General features: G+C 48.0%; 2 protein-coding genes across 2 annotated transcripts in view; both read right to left on the reverse strand.

Annotated features, from left to right (window-relative positions):
- The window catches only part of FAM227A (family with sequence similarity 227 member A), a 49,804-nt gene extending 47,038 nt beyond the window's left edge, over window positions 1-2,766 (reverse strand). The window contains exons 1-2 of the mRNA XM_036300250.1: window positions 2,690-2,766; window positions 484-630 (exon numbers count right to left, since the gene is read on the reverse strand). Coding sequence (XP_036156143.1) covers window positions 484-531 — 48 coding nt within the window. The 5' untranslated portion in view covers window positions 532-630; window positions 2,690-2,766. The remainder of the gene's footprint in view (window positions 1-483; window positions 631-2,689) is intronic.
- Window positions 2,091-14,247, reverse strand: LOC118650757 (protein FAM227A-like). The gene is made up of 4 exons (XM_036299053.1): window positions 13,973-14,247; window positions 12,138-12,220; window positions 3,490-3,559; window positions 2,091-2,095 (listed from the first exon to the last, which is right to left on the reverse strand). The coding sequence occupies exons 1-4, from the start codon at window positions 14,097-14,099 to the stop codon at window positions 2,091-2,093; spliced, it is 285 nt and encodes a 94-aa protein (XP_036154946.1). The 5' UTR covers window positions 14,100-14,247.
- Window positions 14,248-17,738: the final 3,491 nt, after the last annotated feature.

Genomic DNA, 17,738 nt, shown 5'->3' on the forward strand with positions numbered 1-17,738 from the left:
TGTCTCACATGCACGCGGCTCTTCTGGGCCGTAGCACACTCCCCCCCTGCTCCCCCTCCCTCCCCGAGGAACCCAGTGTGTCTGCTCTCCAGGTGGGCCACTCACCCCACGGTTTACCATGGGAAGAATCTAATGTCTAAGAAAAAAGAGAAGTTACGTTTATTAATACACAGTGTGGCAACTGACAGCAGAGCATGTGTCGTATTTTTAAAAAGCATGTATCATGAGGGCGTGTACTCCATGTTTCGCGGATGGAATACATGGCCCCAACGATCTGGAGACCAGAGCTCTGCAGACAGAATCTACGTTTTGGGGGGAACCTGGGCTTGGGGTCTAATCTCAGCGTCAGGCTGTGTGGCCCTCAGTGACTGACTGAAATGGCCTGACTCTGTTTCCCGGGTGTGACGGGGACAGCAGGGGTGGCTGTGCAGTCGGGGCACCGCTGGCCCACGGCACAGAGGTGAGCTGCACGCTCCTGCTTACCTTGCCGGTAAAGGGGTTTCTCTCAGACCGGACCACATTGGCCACCATGTCACAGAAGTCCACCCCATTTGGGAGCTCATTCGGCTTGGAGTCGTTAAACTGGGGGTAGTGGTAGAGCTCGGCCAGCAGCTTCTTATCTGCCGTTCTCTGAAGCAAAAGGGCAGAATATGAAAATGGGGTGCATAATTTCGACAGTTTAAGACAATAAGATATCTTCCCCTTTACGCCAGAAAGACAATGAAACAACCTTACAGAGCACTGGGGAAAGGAAGGTGCGTCCATGATCCCGCACCTCTCACCAAACACCCATTCACATGGTTTCTATTTTCCCTTTCGGGCTTGGAGCACATGTCTACAGATGTGTTAGGAAACTTCATTTTACCACACACACACACACACACACACACACACACACACACTTTTATGTCCTGCTCTATCCATTTATCTTTAGATTTTTCACATTGCTACACTAAGTTTATCATCTATAATAATATATCCTATTAATGGGCTATAATTTAATTAACAGTTAACTACTTCCAAGTAATACTACTGCCATTACCTGGTCAGGGCACATACCCAGGTTACAGGTTTGATCCCCAGTCGGGTTGTGTATGGGAGGCAACAGATCCATGTTTCACTTTCACATTGATATTTCTCTCTCTCTAAAATCAATAAAAATATATTTTTAAAAAACCACTACTGCCATTATATATATACATACATATATATTTATATATATTATTGATTTCAGAGGGAAAGGTAGAGGGGGAGAGAGAGAGAGAAACATCAATGATGAAGAGAATCATTCATTGGCTGCCTCGTGCGCTCCCCACACTGGGGGTCAAGCCCGCAACCTGGGCCTGTGCCTAGACCAGGAACTGAACGTGACCTCCTGGTTCATAGGTTGACACTCAACCACTGAATCATGCCAGGCCGGGCGCCATTATATTTTTTAAGATTAGTAATAACATGGAACATATAATTTCCCCTTTCTTTGGATTATTTATTTAGTATGACTTTCTCAAAATGGCAACATTAGGTCAAAGAATATGACTATCCCTATGGTTCTTAATATACATCATTAAATGGATTTTTAGAATAAAAATAAAATATAACTATAAAAAATGTAAAAATACAGAAAAGTAGAAAGAGGAAACTAATTACCATCACCTGGCCCTAGCCAGATAGCTCAGTGGGTAGAGAATTGTCCTGACATGCCAAGGTTGCAGGTTCGATCCCCCGTTAGGGCACATACAAGAAGCAACCAGTGAATGCACAAATAAGTGAAACAACAAATCAATGTTTCTCTCTCTAAATCAATCAATAAAATTTTTTTAAAAAATTACCATCGCCCAAAGGCACCAACTGGAAACATGTGGAGGGACTGAATTGCTCTCTAACTGGACTATGGCCTTGACAGTGGCTGAACTCAGTGACTCAAGCACTGACTCTGAGTCGGGCGGCCTGGGGTGAGACGTCAGCTCCACCGTTTAGTAGCTGTGCCACCTTGGGCAGGACATTTAAATCTGCTCGGCCACCATCATGGGTTAGACGGCAGTTTCCATGCTGACTCTCAACTGCTGGACTTTATGCTGTGTGGGCATTTCCTAGGCTAAAAGGTGAAGAGAAGGTAACACTGTATTGTCCCTATTCTCCAGCATTTAAAGGGTTTGAATACGTATGACCTGAGTAGTTTAAAGAGCAAGCTTAGGAGAAGCTTAACTGGGGTGGCTGCTGGAGAGGGTGGGGTCTGGCCATGGGTCCCAGGGTCCGAGCAGGAAGTAGGGCTCTCCCCTCAACTCTGCGTGATGGTGGACGGTCATCTAACTACTGAATCCCAGCCTCTCGGGCGTCTGCAGGGACTGATGGACCAGCCCTGCTGTGTGAACGCCCCTTGGAGCGAACACAGCACGGAGCTCTGTGGGAGCTGAATCTGAACTCTGTTCCTAAGAGCAAACATCTACATTCTACAAGGAAACAGACAAATGCCCTGGAACACTCCCCATTCTGCTCTTTCCAGGGTGTTGTGAGAACTTCCAGTGTTCTTAAAATACTTGGAGGTCCTCTATAAAGGGAACTCTGGGTTTTCCTGCACAATCACCATCCAGGTGCCAATGACTCCGCCCCGCCCCCGGCCCCCTCCCAGGAATAAAACCGACTTCATGCCTAACAGAAACCAGTCCCACACACACCCAGGAGCCCTTACCCTTTTAATAGAGATAGATCGGACATTCCTGGACACTGAGCCACTGCAAGTATCCGGTGCTTTCCTTTGACTTTTGCCTGCAGAGGAGCGGGAGAAGAGGATGGGATGTGAGAGCCCACTGGGTCCGTCCACCGCTGGGCCGTAATCATAACTGATCTTTTCATCCAACCTGAGCTGCCTGTGACACTCACAGGACTAATCTTACTAGATCCCACCCGTGCTGCTGACTTGTTAAGCCCTCCCTCCCCCCAAGCCTGCTCCTCATCTACAAAATACATTCCGTGGTGCTAACCTTACTGGTTGGGGCATTGTGAAGACTTGGCAGGGAAATATGTACGAACCGCCTGGTGCAGTGTGGCACATAGTAGGTGGTCTCTGAATGGTATGGCCCTTCCCTCCTTTGTTGCCCAATGCCAAGAAGTCAGATTTAAGACTCCTTCAGAAGATTACAAAAATATCCTCATCTGAAACTCTGGATCCCTACTGAACGCATTTTAGATACTAGAAAGCCAAACCCCACAGAAACACTAGGGCAGTGATGGCGAACCTTTTGAGCTCGGCGTGTCAGCATTTTGAAAAACCCTAACTTAACTCTGGTGCCGTGTCACATATAGAAATTTTTTGATATTTGCAACCATAGTAAAACAAGACTTATATTTTTGATATTTATTTTATATATTTAAATGCCATTTAACAAAGAAAAATCAACCAAAAACATGAGTTCGGGTGTCACCTATGACACGCGTGCCATAGGTTCGCCATCACTGCCCTATGAGAAAGGCGATGAGAAAGTATTTTGCCTCTGTCTTCCGAGCTGCGGTGGCTTTTCTCTTTTAAAGCCTTCTTCTCCATCTCAAATCTCTCAATTGCCTTCAAAAACCAAAAAGAAACGGGGCATTAGGGAGCAATGCAAATCTTGGCGCAGGGCTGGAGGTCAGGGACGAGGCCATGTCGCCTGTTGGCATGCAAAAGGCCCGGAGCAAAGTTTGTGAGAGCCTTTGCTGTCTCCCCCCAGGTGGTATGATCTTGGTGGCCACTGGCCTCATCCTCGGTGTCACCACTAATACAAACCCCACCCTGCCCCCTCTCGCGATGCTCCTCCTCCCAGCTGCACCTCCGGGCTTTGCCTGCGAGGAGTACAGGGTTTGGAGCAGATCCAAGGTACTGTTTAATCTCTCGGGAAAAGGGGAATAATACCTACCTCTCAGGGCTCTTACAAGGATCAGATACAAAGTATTTACTGCATCTTAAAACACAAGCACAGAGGCTATCACATAGGAGCTGCTCAAGAAAGGGTAACTATTATTATTATTGGTCATTGTACCCCTGACCTCTCAAAAACATTCTCTTGACCTCTGACTCCTCCTCTCCTCCCCCCACACACCCTCCTGAAAAGGAAAGAAAAATGAATGTCAGTGACCCAACAAGTTGTACTGATTTTTAGCCACCGTGCCCAGATAACCAAGTTAACAAAGAAGTGTGATTCTGTGTTCTTGCCCTCAAGGAACTTACAATCTATTCTGGGAGCTAAGTCAACAATTAAACTGGTAAATTTAGGTTTCACTCAAGTGAGGTTAACGTGAGCTGGAGCAGTCACAGAGGACTGCCTGGAAGAGGTGGCACAGGAGTGGGGAAATGATGAGGTCTCTGTCGCCTGAGCTTGCTAACGGTGAAGTGCCTCTGAGCCTTCCCCTGTCTCTCTCCTGAACTGGCATGTGTGCAGGTGTGTGTCCGTGGGGAAAGGGCTCACACTGGTACCGTATGTGTCAACACATTGCTCTAGTACAGAACACAGGGATAAGGCATGGTGGATGAATCGGTGGTTGGGTGTCAATGTAGCAGAACAGCAAGGCCTCTGGTCCTTCCCAGGATGCCCTGCAGCCAATATTGTCAGGGCCTTGGAAGGAGGGACAAGACCTGCACACGGAGGGAACAGAAAGGGGAGCTGGACACTGGGAAGAAAGCAAGTTTTAGGGGGAAATGATGAGACCGGCATTTGGCTGAGTTTGCATTGGAGTGACAGCAGGACCTACCAGTGGGGCTGTGCCTGGCTGATGACCAGCATCGCAGGGGATTATCCAGATATTCAGATTCATTAGAGGCTTATTCCTTGGGTCTGTGTTGGGTCCTGAATTGTTTATTGTGACTCCTGAATAGTTCTCTATTTAAACACACACACACACACACACACACACACACACACACACACACACACAGTAACTTGCATGGTACAAAGCCAAACAGCACAGTAAAAAGTCTTCTTTCTACCCCTTGCCCAATACCCTTAGTTTCTCTCACCACCTTTCAGAGTTATTTGGTTCAAATGGGAGCATTCATCTTGCAATTTCCACTTTTAGTTTCTAAAACGCTCCCGGCAGTCAGACGATTAGTTAGGTTTAGGTACCTCTCCTCTAGGTAGCTGGAACATGGGCCCGAAATGCAGGTGAGAAGCGACAATTTGCAGATGCATTACTCATTCCACAGGTATTCCCTGGGCACCTGCTAAAAGCCGTGCGCTGGGCCCGTGAGGACGCAGCAGGGAGCAGTGATGCCATCCACAGCCTCCCAGACGAGGGGGGGAAGCTGACGATCAAGGTCTGAGAGGCGCTGCGGTGGGAAGGACAGGATGACAGGAGGGGCCCAGAAGAGCTATCCACACTAGTCTTGGGTGGAGCGGCCGAGAAGGCCTTCCAGAGGTAGTGGCCCGCAGGCAGGGAGGAAGGAATGCCGACCCGGAAGTGAGTAGTGAAGTGGTGGGCGAACAAGCTCTCAGGGAGGCTGGAAAAAGAGCCACGCACGGCTCCTGGCCGGAGCCTGGAGGGAGACCCCCACTTAGGACATGAGGGAAGGAATAGGATAGGACGGGAGGAGGGGGAACTGGGCCTCAAAAGGAGGTGGCCCACTCAGGTGTCAGTGCTGATCTACTAAGACTTCTCATCCACCAGGCACTGTGCTAGGAGCATCCAGCAGGCAGGACGGAGGCTGGAGAGACCCATCTGGCTGCAGGTGCTGACCCAGGAGAAGCGGCCACCCAATCAAGGCCTGGGTGTAAAGGGCACGGCAAACCTCGGCCAGAAATATACCCACATAAATACTATACAGGCAACGGAACCTGGACAGAGGGGGAAAGGCAATTCAATGGAGCACATACAGACTTTTCAACAAATGGTGCTAAGACAACTGGACATCCACTTGCAAAAAAATGAACCAAGACACAGACCTTACACTCTTCATAAAAATGAACCAAGACACAGACCTTACACTCTTCATAAAAATGAACTCACAGACTAAATATAGGATGTAAAACTGTAAACTCCTATAGGATAACAGGAGGAAACTTAAATGACCTTGGGTACGGCGATGACTTTTTAGATACAACACCAAAGATACGATCCATGAAAGAAACAATTGATAGTTGGAGTTCATTAAAATGAAAAATGTCTGCTTTGCAAAAGACAATGTCAAGAGAATGAGAACACAAGCCACAGGCTGGGAGAACATATTTGCAGAAGACATACAGGCTAAAGACTGTTATCCAACATATACAAAGAACTCTGAAAACCCAATGATAAGAAAACAAACAATTCAATTAAAAAATGGGGCAAAGACCTTAACAGACACCTCACTAAAGAAAAAACACAGATGGCCAGTAAGCACATGAAAAGATGTTTACTATCACATATAATTAGAGAATATCAAATTAAAAAATGAGATATCATTATGTACCAATTAGAATGGCCAAAATCCAGAACACTGACACCACCAAATGCTGACAAGGATGTGGAACAAGAATTATCCTTCATTGCTGGTAGAAATGAAAATGGAGCAGCCACTTTAGCAGTTCCTTACACTTAAACATACTCAACGTATGGTCCAGGAATCCTGCTCCGTGGTATTTACCCACATGAACTGAAAACCATGTCCACAAAAAACCCTACACGTGGATATGTATGGTAACTTTATTCATAACTAGAGGCCCGGTGCACAAAAATTTGTGCACTCGGGGGGAGGGGGGTCCCTCAGCCCGGCCTGTGCGCTCTCGCAGTCTGGGACCCCTTGGGAGATAACGACCTGATGGCTTAGGCCTGCTCCCGGGTGGCAGAGGGCAGGCCCAATCCCTAGGTGCAGCCCCTGGTTGAGCTCAGAGCAGGGCTGATTGGGGAGTTGGGGCACCACCCCCTGTCATGCACAGAGCAGGGCAGATTGGGAGGTTGCGATGCCACCCTCAGTCATGCTCAGGGTAGGGCCGATTGGGGGGTTGGAGTGCTGCCACTGTCACACTCAGGGCAGGGTCGATGGGGAGGTTATGGCTCTACCCCGTCACACACAGAGCAGGGCCCGTGGGGGGGGGGGGGGGGTGCCGCAGCCTGTCACACACAGAGCAGGGCCGATTAGGGGGTAGGGGTGCCGCACCCTGTCACACACAGAGCCGCAGGGCGATCAGGGGGTTGGGGAGCTACCCCCATCAGGCACAGAGCAGGGCTGATCAGGGGGTTGGGGTGCCTTCCCCTGTCACAAACAGAGCAGGGCGGATAGGGGGGTTGTGGTCCTGCCCTCTGTCACACACAGAGCTGCAGGGCAATCAGGGGCTTTGGGCGCTGCCCCCTGTCGCGCTGATCCCGGTGCCGGGAGGCCTCGCGGCTCCGCTGATCCCAGTGCTGGGAGGCATATTACCCTTTTACTATATAGGATAGAGGCCTGGTGCATGGGTGGGGGCTGGCTGGTTTGCCCTGAAGGGTGTCCTGGATCGGGATGGGGTGCCTGGCCAGCCTGGATGAGGGGATGATGGCTGTTTGCAGCTGGTCACACACCCTTCAGGGTGGGGGTCCCCACTGGGGTGCCTGGCCAGTCTGGGTGAGGGGCTGAGGGCTGTTTTCAGGCTGGTGGGCGACTGAAGCTCCCAACCGCTCCTTTTTTTCTTTTTTCTTTTTTATTCTGGGCCAGCTTTAGCTCTGAGGCTTGGCTCCAGCTCTTAGGCCTCGGCTGCTGAAAGCAGGTATCTGGTTTGTTTGGGTTCTATAATCGAAACACTGTTTCAACTCCAGCTCTGAGATCCCGGCTGGCTGAAAGCAGGTTTCTGGGGTTTTGTTTAGCTTCTATATTTGTAACAATGTTTCAAACTGCAAACTCAGAGGCCGGCAGTGGCAGGCGGGGAACGTTCGAGTCCTCCGTCACTGAAGCAAGCAAGCCTCATATTAGCTTCCAGCTGCCTGGCTGCCGGCCGGCATCTTGGCTGGCAGTTAATTTGCATATTGCCCTGATTAGCCAACAGGAAGGGTAGCAGACGTACGGCTAATTACCATGTTTCTCTTTTATTAGATAGGATTACCTAACGTGGAAGCAACCAAGATGTCCCTCAGTAGGTGAGCAGAGAAATAAACTGTGGAGCATTCCGACAATGGAATACCACTCAGTACTAAAAAGAAATGACCGGTCACCCTGGCCAGTTTGGCTCCGTGGACAGAGCCTGTAGACTGAAGGGTCTAGGGTTCGATCTCAGTCAAGGGCACATGCCTGGGTTGCGGGCTTGACCCCCAGTGTGGGGTGTGCAGGAGGCAGCCGATCAGTGATTCTCTCTCATCATTGATGTTTCTGTCTCTCTCTCCTTCTCCCTTCCTCTCTGAAGTCAATAAAAATATATTTAAAAAGAAAGGAAGAGAGAAACCAAGATGGCGGCATAGGTAAACACCGGAGTTTGCTGCCTTGAACAACCACTTCAAAAATACAACTAAAAGACGGAACGGACATCATCCAGAACCACAGGAAGGCTGGCTGAGTGGAAGTTCTACAACTAGGAGGAAAGAGAAAAGCATACCGAGACTCAGAGGAGGCGCAGTGCTGAAGTAAAATACTAAGGTGCGGAGTGCATGCGGAGCGGGCTGGCGGCTGCATGGTTGTCGTTTTCAATCGGGAGGGAGTCTCAGGCTCTGAGCTCCAGTTCCGGGCGAGTCTCTAGGGACCAGACTCATACGGGAGAAGCGGGACTGTCTGGCATCGCTCAGAACCCTAGGGAAGCTTTCTCTCCGTGCAGCAATTACTGGGACACTGAGAAGCAGAGCCTCTGAGGGCAAGACTGAGAGCAGCCATAATTGCTAACCCTGCCCTGTTGATCCCGTGGGACCTGCCCCGCCCAAACCCTGCAGGGAGACTTTTGCTGGATAGCCTCAGGCAAAGGCTAGATTAGCACCTCCCTAGAGACCCAGGAGCCAGGAAGCCCAGAGGTCAGAGTGGGACCACCCAGTTTGCAGCTCCGTGGAACCATAAAGGACACACTCAGGGGCAGACTCAGTGAGCACCAAAGCCCCATCGAAGCAAGTCTAGCCCCAGAGGGGTGTCTCCAGCACAGAAGTTCTCTCACTGCAGACACAGCTGATTCTCACAGCCAATTGGCCTGGAGGTCAATTCCTCACAGTGATAACTACAACAATCAAGGCTTAACTACAACAAGACTGTGCACAAAGCCCACAAGGGAGGTGCACCAAGAGTGTCTACCTCAGGTAATTGGGACACTTAGCACAGAAAGGCACTCTATCGACACAGCGAAGCATAAAAAATGCCGAGACAAAGAAACAGGACACAAACGACAGAATGGGAGGAAAGCAAACTGCTGGATATAGAGTTCAAAACCAAACTTTTAAGGTCTTTAAAGAACTGTCTAGAAGCCGCCGATAAATTTAATAAGGCCCTCAAAAAGACTGGTGAGACCATCGATAAATGTAGTGAGATCCTCAAGAAATCTAATGAGACCCTTGATGTTGTGATAAAGGACCAACTAGAAATTAAGCATACACTGACTGAAATAAAGAATATTATACAGACTCCCAACAGCAGACCAGAGGAGTACAAGAATCAAGTCAAAGATTTGAAATGCGAAGAAGCAAAAAACACCCAACCGGAAAAGCAAAATGAAAAAAGAATCCAAAAATACAAAGATAGTGTAAGGAGCCTCTGGGACAGCTTCAAGTGTACCAACATCCAAATTATAGGGGTGCCAGAAGAAGAGAGAGAGCAAGATATTGAAAACCTATTTGAAGAAATAATGACAGAAAACTTCCCCTACCTGGTGAAAGAAATAGACTTACAAGTTCAGGAAGTGCAGAGAACCCCAAACAAAAGGAATCCAAAGAGGACCACACCAAGACACATCATAATTAAAATGCCAAGAGCAAAAGACAAAGAGAGAATCCTAAAAGCAGCAAGAGAAAGAAAATCAGTTACCTACAAGGGAGTACCCATACGACTCTCAGCTGATTTCTCAACAGAAACTTTGCAGGCCAGAAGGGAGTGGCAAGAAATATTCAAAGTGATGAATACCAAGAACCTACAACCAAGACTACTTTATCCAGCAAAGCTATCATTCAGAAGTGAAGGCCAGATAAAGAGCTTCACAGATAAGAAAAAGCTAAAGGAGTTCATCACCACCAAACCAGTATTATATGAAATGCTGAAAGGTATCCTTTAAGAAGAGGAAGAAGAAGAAAAAGGTAAAGATACAAATTATGAACAACAAATACGCATCTATCAACAAGTGAATCTAAAGATCAAGTGAATAAAAAAAATAAATAAAAAAAATAAAAATCAAATGAATAAATAATCTGATGAACAGTATGAACTGGTGATTGTAATAGAATCAGGGACATAGAAAGGGAATGGACTGACTATTCTTGGGGGGGGGGAAGGGGTGTGGGGTGAGGGAAGAGATTGGACAATAATCGTTCACCTATGGATGAGGACAGTGGGTGGGGAGTGAGGGCGGAGGGTGGGGTGGGAACTGGGTGGAGGGGAGTTATGGTGAGAAAAAAGAGGAACAAATGTAATAATCTGAACAATAAAGATTTAATTTAAAAAATAAAAGGGTGGGGGGAGGAGATACTTCAGACCGTGGGCCATATAAGGCCGGCAAGTATCATTTGGTCTGGCCCTGCCAAGGCATTAGGGGTGATTTAATTAAATGTTTGACCAAATATAGCAGGCTAATTTTTAAGTTGATAATTTTGTATGGCCCACGAATGATATTATAAGTATCCAAGTGGATCTTGGCAGAAAAAAGGTTCCCCACCCCTGCTAAAGGCTTAAAAAATAAACTGATATTCAAAATTGAAAATAAATAAATAAATAAATAAATAAATAAATAAATAAAATACATAAAAAGAAAAGAAAAGAAAGAAATTACCTATCAAGCCATGAAAACATGTGGAGAAACCTTAAATGCATACTACTAAGTGCAAGAAGCCAAGAAGCCAATTTGAAAAGACTACATGCTGTATGGTTCCAACTATATGACATTTCTGGAAAGATCCATGGTTATCAGGGGTTGGGAGGGAGGAAGGGATGAACGGGAGCACATAGGATTTTCAGTGAAACTATTCTGTGCAACACTACAAAGGTGGGTACATGCTGACACACGTGTCCAAACTCATGGAATGTACAGCACAACGAGAGACCGCTAATGTAGAGGATGGGCTTGGGGTGATGATGTGCCAACTCAGGTTCCCCAGTTAGAACAACGCACCACTGTGCTGTGAGGCAGTTGTGCACACGAGGACAGGGATAACCGAGAACTCGATACTTTCAGCTCAATTTTGCTGTGAAGCCGAAACTGCTCTAAAAAAGAAAGTTCATTAATTTAAAAATATAGCCCCAGCCAGTTTGGCTCAGTGGATAGAGCGTCAGCCTGTGGACTGAAGGGTCCTGGGTTCAATTCCAGTCAAGGGCACATGCCTGGGTTGCAGCTAAATCCCCAGTAGAGAGCGTGCAGGAGGCAGTCAATCAATGCTTCTCTCTCATCATTGATGTTTCTATCGCTCTCTCTCCCTCTCCCTTCCTCTCTGCAAATACACACACACACACACACACACACACACACACACACACACACGGCCCGGTGCTCAAAATTCATGCACGGTGGCGGCGGGGGGGGGGGGGGGGGGGGAGGTGTCCCTCAGCCCAGCCTGCACTCTCTCCAATCTGGGACCCCTTGGGGGATGTCCGACTGCCGGTTTAACAGTCAGACAGACAACCCTCTTGCAATCTGGGACAGCTGGTTCCTAACTGCTCACCTGCTTGCCTGCCTGATCTCCCCTAACCACTCGGCCTGCTGGCCTAAAAACCCCCAACTTCCCCCCTTACTGGCCTGCTCGCCCCCAACTGCCCCCCTGCTGGCCTGCTCATCCCCAACTGCCCCCCCTGCTGGCCTGTTCGCTCCCAACTGCCCCCCGCCACTCCCCCCTCCCCGCCTGATCACCCCTAACCTGCCTCTGCCTCAGCCCTGCCACCATAGCTTTGTCTGGAAGGTCCTGAAGGTCTCCCTGTCTAATTAGCATATTACCCTTGTATTAGTATAGACTGGAGGCCCCTATTGGGCAAATGTGCTTTCAAATACATGGACGGACCTCCAGAGCCCTTCCTTCCTGGAAGCCTGGCCTCGGCCCCGACATCCCTGACTCACCAGGATGTTGTCCATCGGCTTGGGAGTCAGGCTCACTTCAGCAATCCTTTCGTTCACCTGGTGGATGGAGCCTACAAGACACGCTAAGGAAAGTCCGCTAAGGAAACTGGGTGGCAGTTACACACAGGCAGGGCGAGCTAGCCTGGCAAGGACACGGGCTCACTCCCTTCTGTACTGTCGCTCCACTTATCTCCTTTCCAAACATTCAACATGCCTTCTGTCTTGTGCTAAATTGGCTGCTTTATAAATGGTAAGTGAGAATTCTATTCTAAATACCTTGGAAAATGTAGAAAGAATCGTCCATGATGCTGCCACCATAACAACTCGTTAGGATTTAGGGAGATTTCCTCCCAGTATTTTTTACGTACAGCCCTTTGCACATAATTATCATCTCAGTGTATGTCTACTTTACTACTCTGACTTCTCTTCCACGCACTAATATGATCATTTTCCATAAAGCGGAAGGATCTTCGCAATATTTTAAACGGCATTATACGAATCCGTGTAGAGGATGCACTTTAATACACTTAACTGTTCCTTGGTTATGGAATATTCAAGTTGTTTATCACTTTTTGCAGTTATAAATCATTGCAAATTATACACATAGTCACACAAAGCTCTATTTCCATATTTTGGGTTATTCCTTTAGGAGATTTTAGGTTACAGATGACTGGATCAAAGTGTATCTCAACCTGTTCATCGCTGTTGAAATCTCTGCTCTGTTCAATGGCCCATCTTGTTGCCCTCGCTATGCCTGAATTTCTGTCTGAGCTTCAACTGGCCTAAGACAAATCCTCTGTAAAAGCCCCATAATCCTACCACTCCGCTCGCCACCTTCACATAAAGCAAGGTTCATGCGTTCTCCATTACCTTCAAGTGTCCTCACAGATTGGAGGATCCTCGGCAAATGAAGATGCCAAGGGGGGGCGGGGGGCACGACCACTCCGATGGGTCAGTTAGGCTGAGATGAGTGTGGGATGAAGAAGAAAGAGGGAACGGTTAGAAATGGCCCAGGGAAGCGAGACCCTGAGCAGGTCCTGGTGGGATCACAGGCTCATTTGAGGGGGCTTTCTGAGAGGCGTGGGGAGAAGGGGACGCAGCCGGGCGAGTGCCGTTGGGCCGGCAGCAGCAGGACTTGAAGGGAAATGAGCTCCATGTGAGATGAAAAGACCTGCAGTTATTTATAACCTGAGAGGGTCATTTTCTGGATGAACTCTAAGTCCTCCAGAGACGGGATTCTGTGGGTCCCTGGGATACAGTTCAGGGTCAGAAGGGAGATGAGGATGGACAAAGGCAGGACTAGAGAGAGAAGTAAGAGGCTATAGTAGAGCCAGGATGGTGCCAGAAGGGGCCAACTCTGAGCCCAGGCAAAAGGGCTGGCAGGTGAGCAGAGGTGAGGTCAGCTGGAGGAAAATAATGTTTTAAATTGGGTCTTAAGTTTACTCACCTGACGCTCGAGGGCTGGGCACTGACGTTTTAGTTGCTATCTATAATTGTCATTTTTTTTGGAAGAGAAAAGGGAGAGGAGGCAATGAAAAAAAAAAAAAAGCTTTTTCTCTTCTTCCTGATTCTTTCAACAAATATTTCCAGTACTTCCTCCTTTTGCGCTCTTTCTGATGATCTCAGTAAAAACAATTCAAAGTCAAATAATCCTTACCAGTCTCAAATTCTTTTAGAGGACAGGTAGAGCATAAGTAATGAAAAACGTAATGAGTTTATAAGGAACGAGCTAACAAGTAACGCATGTTATGAACTTTGTACAGGCTGCACCGGGGGGGGGGGGGGGGGGGGGTGTATATTTGGTCTCGATTGTAAATGGCACCACAGAAGGATACAGGGTACATGGCCTTCCAGAGTCTTCCTTGCGGCATTCTGCTTCCCACTCGGTGGCCGGCCCTCCTCCACTGGCACCATTGGCAAAGCGGTGACATTGATAACAACCATATTCTTGAAATAAGCCATTGTCCAGTTTCTTGTCAACTGACAAATAGTGACTTTCCACTGCTAACAGCCTGTCATTTCTCACTCCAATCTCGTTCGCTGTTCAGCCAGCCTCCTGGAAATCACACACAGCCGTGGGCAAACTACGGCCCGCGGGCCGGATGCGGCCCGTTTGAAATGAATAAAACTAAAAAAAAAAAAAAAGACCGTACCCTTTTATGTAATGATGTTTACTTTGAATTTATATTAGTTCACACAAACACTCCACCCATGCTTTTGTTCCGGCCCTCCGGTCCAGTTTAAGAACCCATTGTGGCCCTCGAGTCAAAAAGTTTGCCCACCCCTGGCATAGAACTATCTTAGCAAACACAGCCTGCTCTGCTGGCAGGCAGGGCTGCTGGAATAAAGGCTTTTGTCTGAGAAGCTCATTGTCAAGTGAGGATTTCAAGGCATGTACACTTGTTGTTTCTATCTGCTGACGCCCACCCCTGCCCCACTAAAAATTGTTGTTCAGTTGACCCTTGAACAATACGGGATGAGGGAAGGGTACCCCCATGCAGTCGAAAATCAACACATATCTTTTGACTCCTGAAGTTGACTACCGATAGCCTACTATGGACTGGAGGCCTTACCACTAGCATAAACAGTCGGTTAACACATACTTGGTATGCTATATTTTTATATACTGTACTCTCACAACCAAGTAAGCGAGAGAAAAGAAAATACTGTTTAAAAATCATAAGGAAGAGAAGGCAAGCGAGTTTCCAAATCAGAAATGAAATCAAACCTTTCTTGCCTCTCTGAGCCTCCCCTGGAAACCTGAGCTGTGGGTGAGGTTCCGAAGACCCCTTTCCGCTCTCCGATGCTATGATTCCATGATGCGAGTGCATCTCCTCCGTGTGAGGGCCCTGATCTGCCCAAGGCTCTGCTCCTTCTCAAAAACTGGCCCCACCACTGCCCTTCCTCCTGGATATAAACGCTAGGGCCAGGTTGCTGACCTGGGTCCTTGCTTTTTGCTCATCACTACCATCTGTGGGCCCTCCACGGCCAGAGCCTGGTGGTAGAAGCCTGGTTATAACGAAATAAAAGATCTGCCCTCAGGCAGCGCATACGTAATGGAAGGAGAGCGAAAAGGTCGAGTTTGGAGGAAAGCTTCACCAAGGTGCCCTTTCACCAGTCTCCTTTCCTCTCCTGCTCATGCCTTCCGCTCCGCACTCTTCCCCCCAGCACTGCCCTACATGCCTGCCCTGCTGAACTACTTTCTGGTCCCTTCCATGCTATGCTTTGTGCTTTGTGCCTTTACACCTGCTGTTCCCTCTATTCAAAGCTCAGCCCGGGTGATGCATCTTTTGGAAAACCTTCTCTTTTTTAAAATGTGTCCCCCTTTTCCCCTCTTGACCCCGTCCAGCTTGCCTCCCCACCCCCACCCCAGGCCTTCACCTCCCTATTGGAAAGCCTTCTTGAATTACTCCAGGCAATTAGTACCACCTGTCCGCCCTGAAGCCCAGAATTCTGCTTACAGAACTTAAAATACTGAACTGGAATGATTTGCTTCTACAGCTTTCCCCATCAGGCAAATTACTCCGTAGAGATTATGTTCACTCAAGATCTGTTTCCATTTTAGACTCACTCGCCACACTTCTTTCTAGGCCAGAGAGGCTATCCATTTTGGGCTACCCCAAGCCAACTGGATTACAGGAAGAGCTGACCCAGGCCCTCCCTCCTGCTCCCCGCCTTGAGTTAAACAGGCAAGGGGCAGAGGGCAGAGGGCAGAGGGCAGAGGGGAGGCAGGTGCATGCAGGGCGTCTCACTTTGCTCCTACCCCCTCCCCAGCATGACCAGCCAACTACACCCTGTTCTCTGACAAGCCAGGCTTAGGGCGAACCTGTCACAAAGCCTCCTGCTTTAGTTTAACATTATTACTCCTGCCTCACGGGAGAGCTGAATATTATGCTTTCTAAGAGAAATGTTTAAAATACACACTCTGGCTGAAACCGGTTTGGCTCAGTGGATAGAGCGTCGGCTTGCGGACTGAAAGGTCCCAGGTTCGATTCCGGTCAAGGGCATGTACCTGGGTTGCGGGCACATCCCCAGTGGGAGATGTGTAGGAGGCAGCTGATTGATGTTTCTCTCTCATCGATGTTTCTAACTATCTCTCTCCCTTCCTCTCTGTAAAAAATCAATAAAATATATTTTAAAAATAAATAAATAAAATAAAATAAAAATAAAAATACACACTCTGTTCCCTGCTGAATTTTCATCGGCCATTTCAGGAGAAGTATTCTCTGAAACATGGCACGTTTCTATCGTCAGTACTAGAGGAGGGAAAAGGACGTGCAGGGAACTAGCTTCATTGAGTAACTGCCCTGTGCCCAGCACTTTGTGGGGTCCCTCTGACATGCTAGGTACTGGGGGTAGATGAGCGGAAGACTAAGAAACGGCTGCCCTCGTGGAGCACAGATTCTGGCCGCCGAGACTGGACTGTGACCGTTTAAAGTTAACGTGCTCCGCCCTGGCCGAGTGGCTCCGTCGGTTGGAGCGTCTCCCGTACACCGAAATGTCGTGGGACCAATTCCCAGTCCGAACTTGTGCATCCATGTTTCACTCTCACGTCGATGTTTCTCTTTCCCTCTCCCTTCCTCTCTCTCTAAAATCAATAAAAGCATGTCCTCAGGTGAGGATTAAAATATATATAATTAATAATAAAGTTGCCGAAACCGGTTTGGCTCAGTGGATAGAGCGTCGGCCTGCGGACTGAAAGGTCCCAGGTTCGATTCCGGTAAAGGGCATGTACCTGGGTTGCGGGCACGTCCCCAGTAGGGTATGTGCAGGAGGCAGCTGGTCGATGTTTCTCTCTCATCGATGTTTCTAACTATCTCTCTCCCTTCCTCTCTGTGGAAAAATCAATAAAATATATTAAAAAATAAATAAATAAATAAAAATAAAGTTAACATATTCTAACTTAAACAGGTTGACTTTTGTTCAGTTTAACCTTTGGTCGTTCAGTGACTAGTGATTGAGCGCCAGCAGTATATTCCTGCTGCGGAGAGGACGGTGAGCTGGTCAGACTTGATCCCTGCCCTAATGGAGCTTCTGTCTGGTCAAACAATCATATTCAGTAACCGTGGAGGGTAACTCTGACCTCTTCTTTGAAGGGAGGCTCCCAGTGCTATGAGATGACATAAGAGTGGGCCCTGACCTAGTCGACACGCCGCCAAGCGGGAAACTCCCTCTAAGCAGAGGGGAGCAAGAGGAGAAACGCAGGAAAAGGCTAGACCTGGGCATCACCGTAGCCACGAACCACAGGTGACAAGTCATCCCTTGGAATTTGGTTAATGTGAGTGAAGAACTAAACTTTTAATTTTAAAATGAAGCAGCATAAATCTGAATATATTAAATGATATGTAAAAATGAGAATATTGGAGACATTTGGAGTTAAATATCATTCAAATGAACATCACCTGATTTTTGTTGTTGTTGTTGTCGTTATTTACTTTTTAAAACATGGCTACCAGAAAATTCTAAAGGACATGCGTGGCCCACAGGTTTCCACTGGGCAGTGCCGGGCTGGACCGTGCAGATTTGGGTTCCAGGACAGCGCAGTGGGGTGTGGTTGGAAGAAAATCACAGCTGGAACCGGAGACCCATGGGTCCTGCCGG

The sequence above is a fragment of the Myotis myotis genome, unplaced genomic scaffold, assembly GCF_014108235.1.
Source record: "Myotis myotis isolate mMyoMyo1 unplaced genomic scaffold, mMyoMyo1.p scaffold_m19_p_3, whole genome shotgun sequence".
Lineage (NCBI taxonomy): Eukaryota > Metazoa > Chordata > Mammalia > Chiroptera > Vespertilionidae > Myotis > Myotis myotis.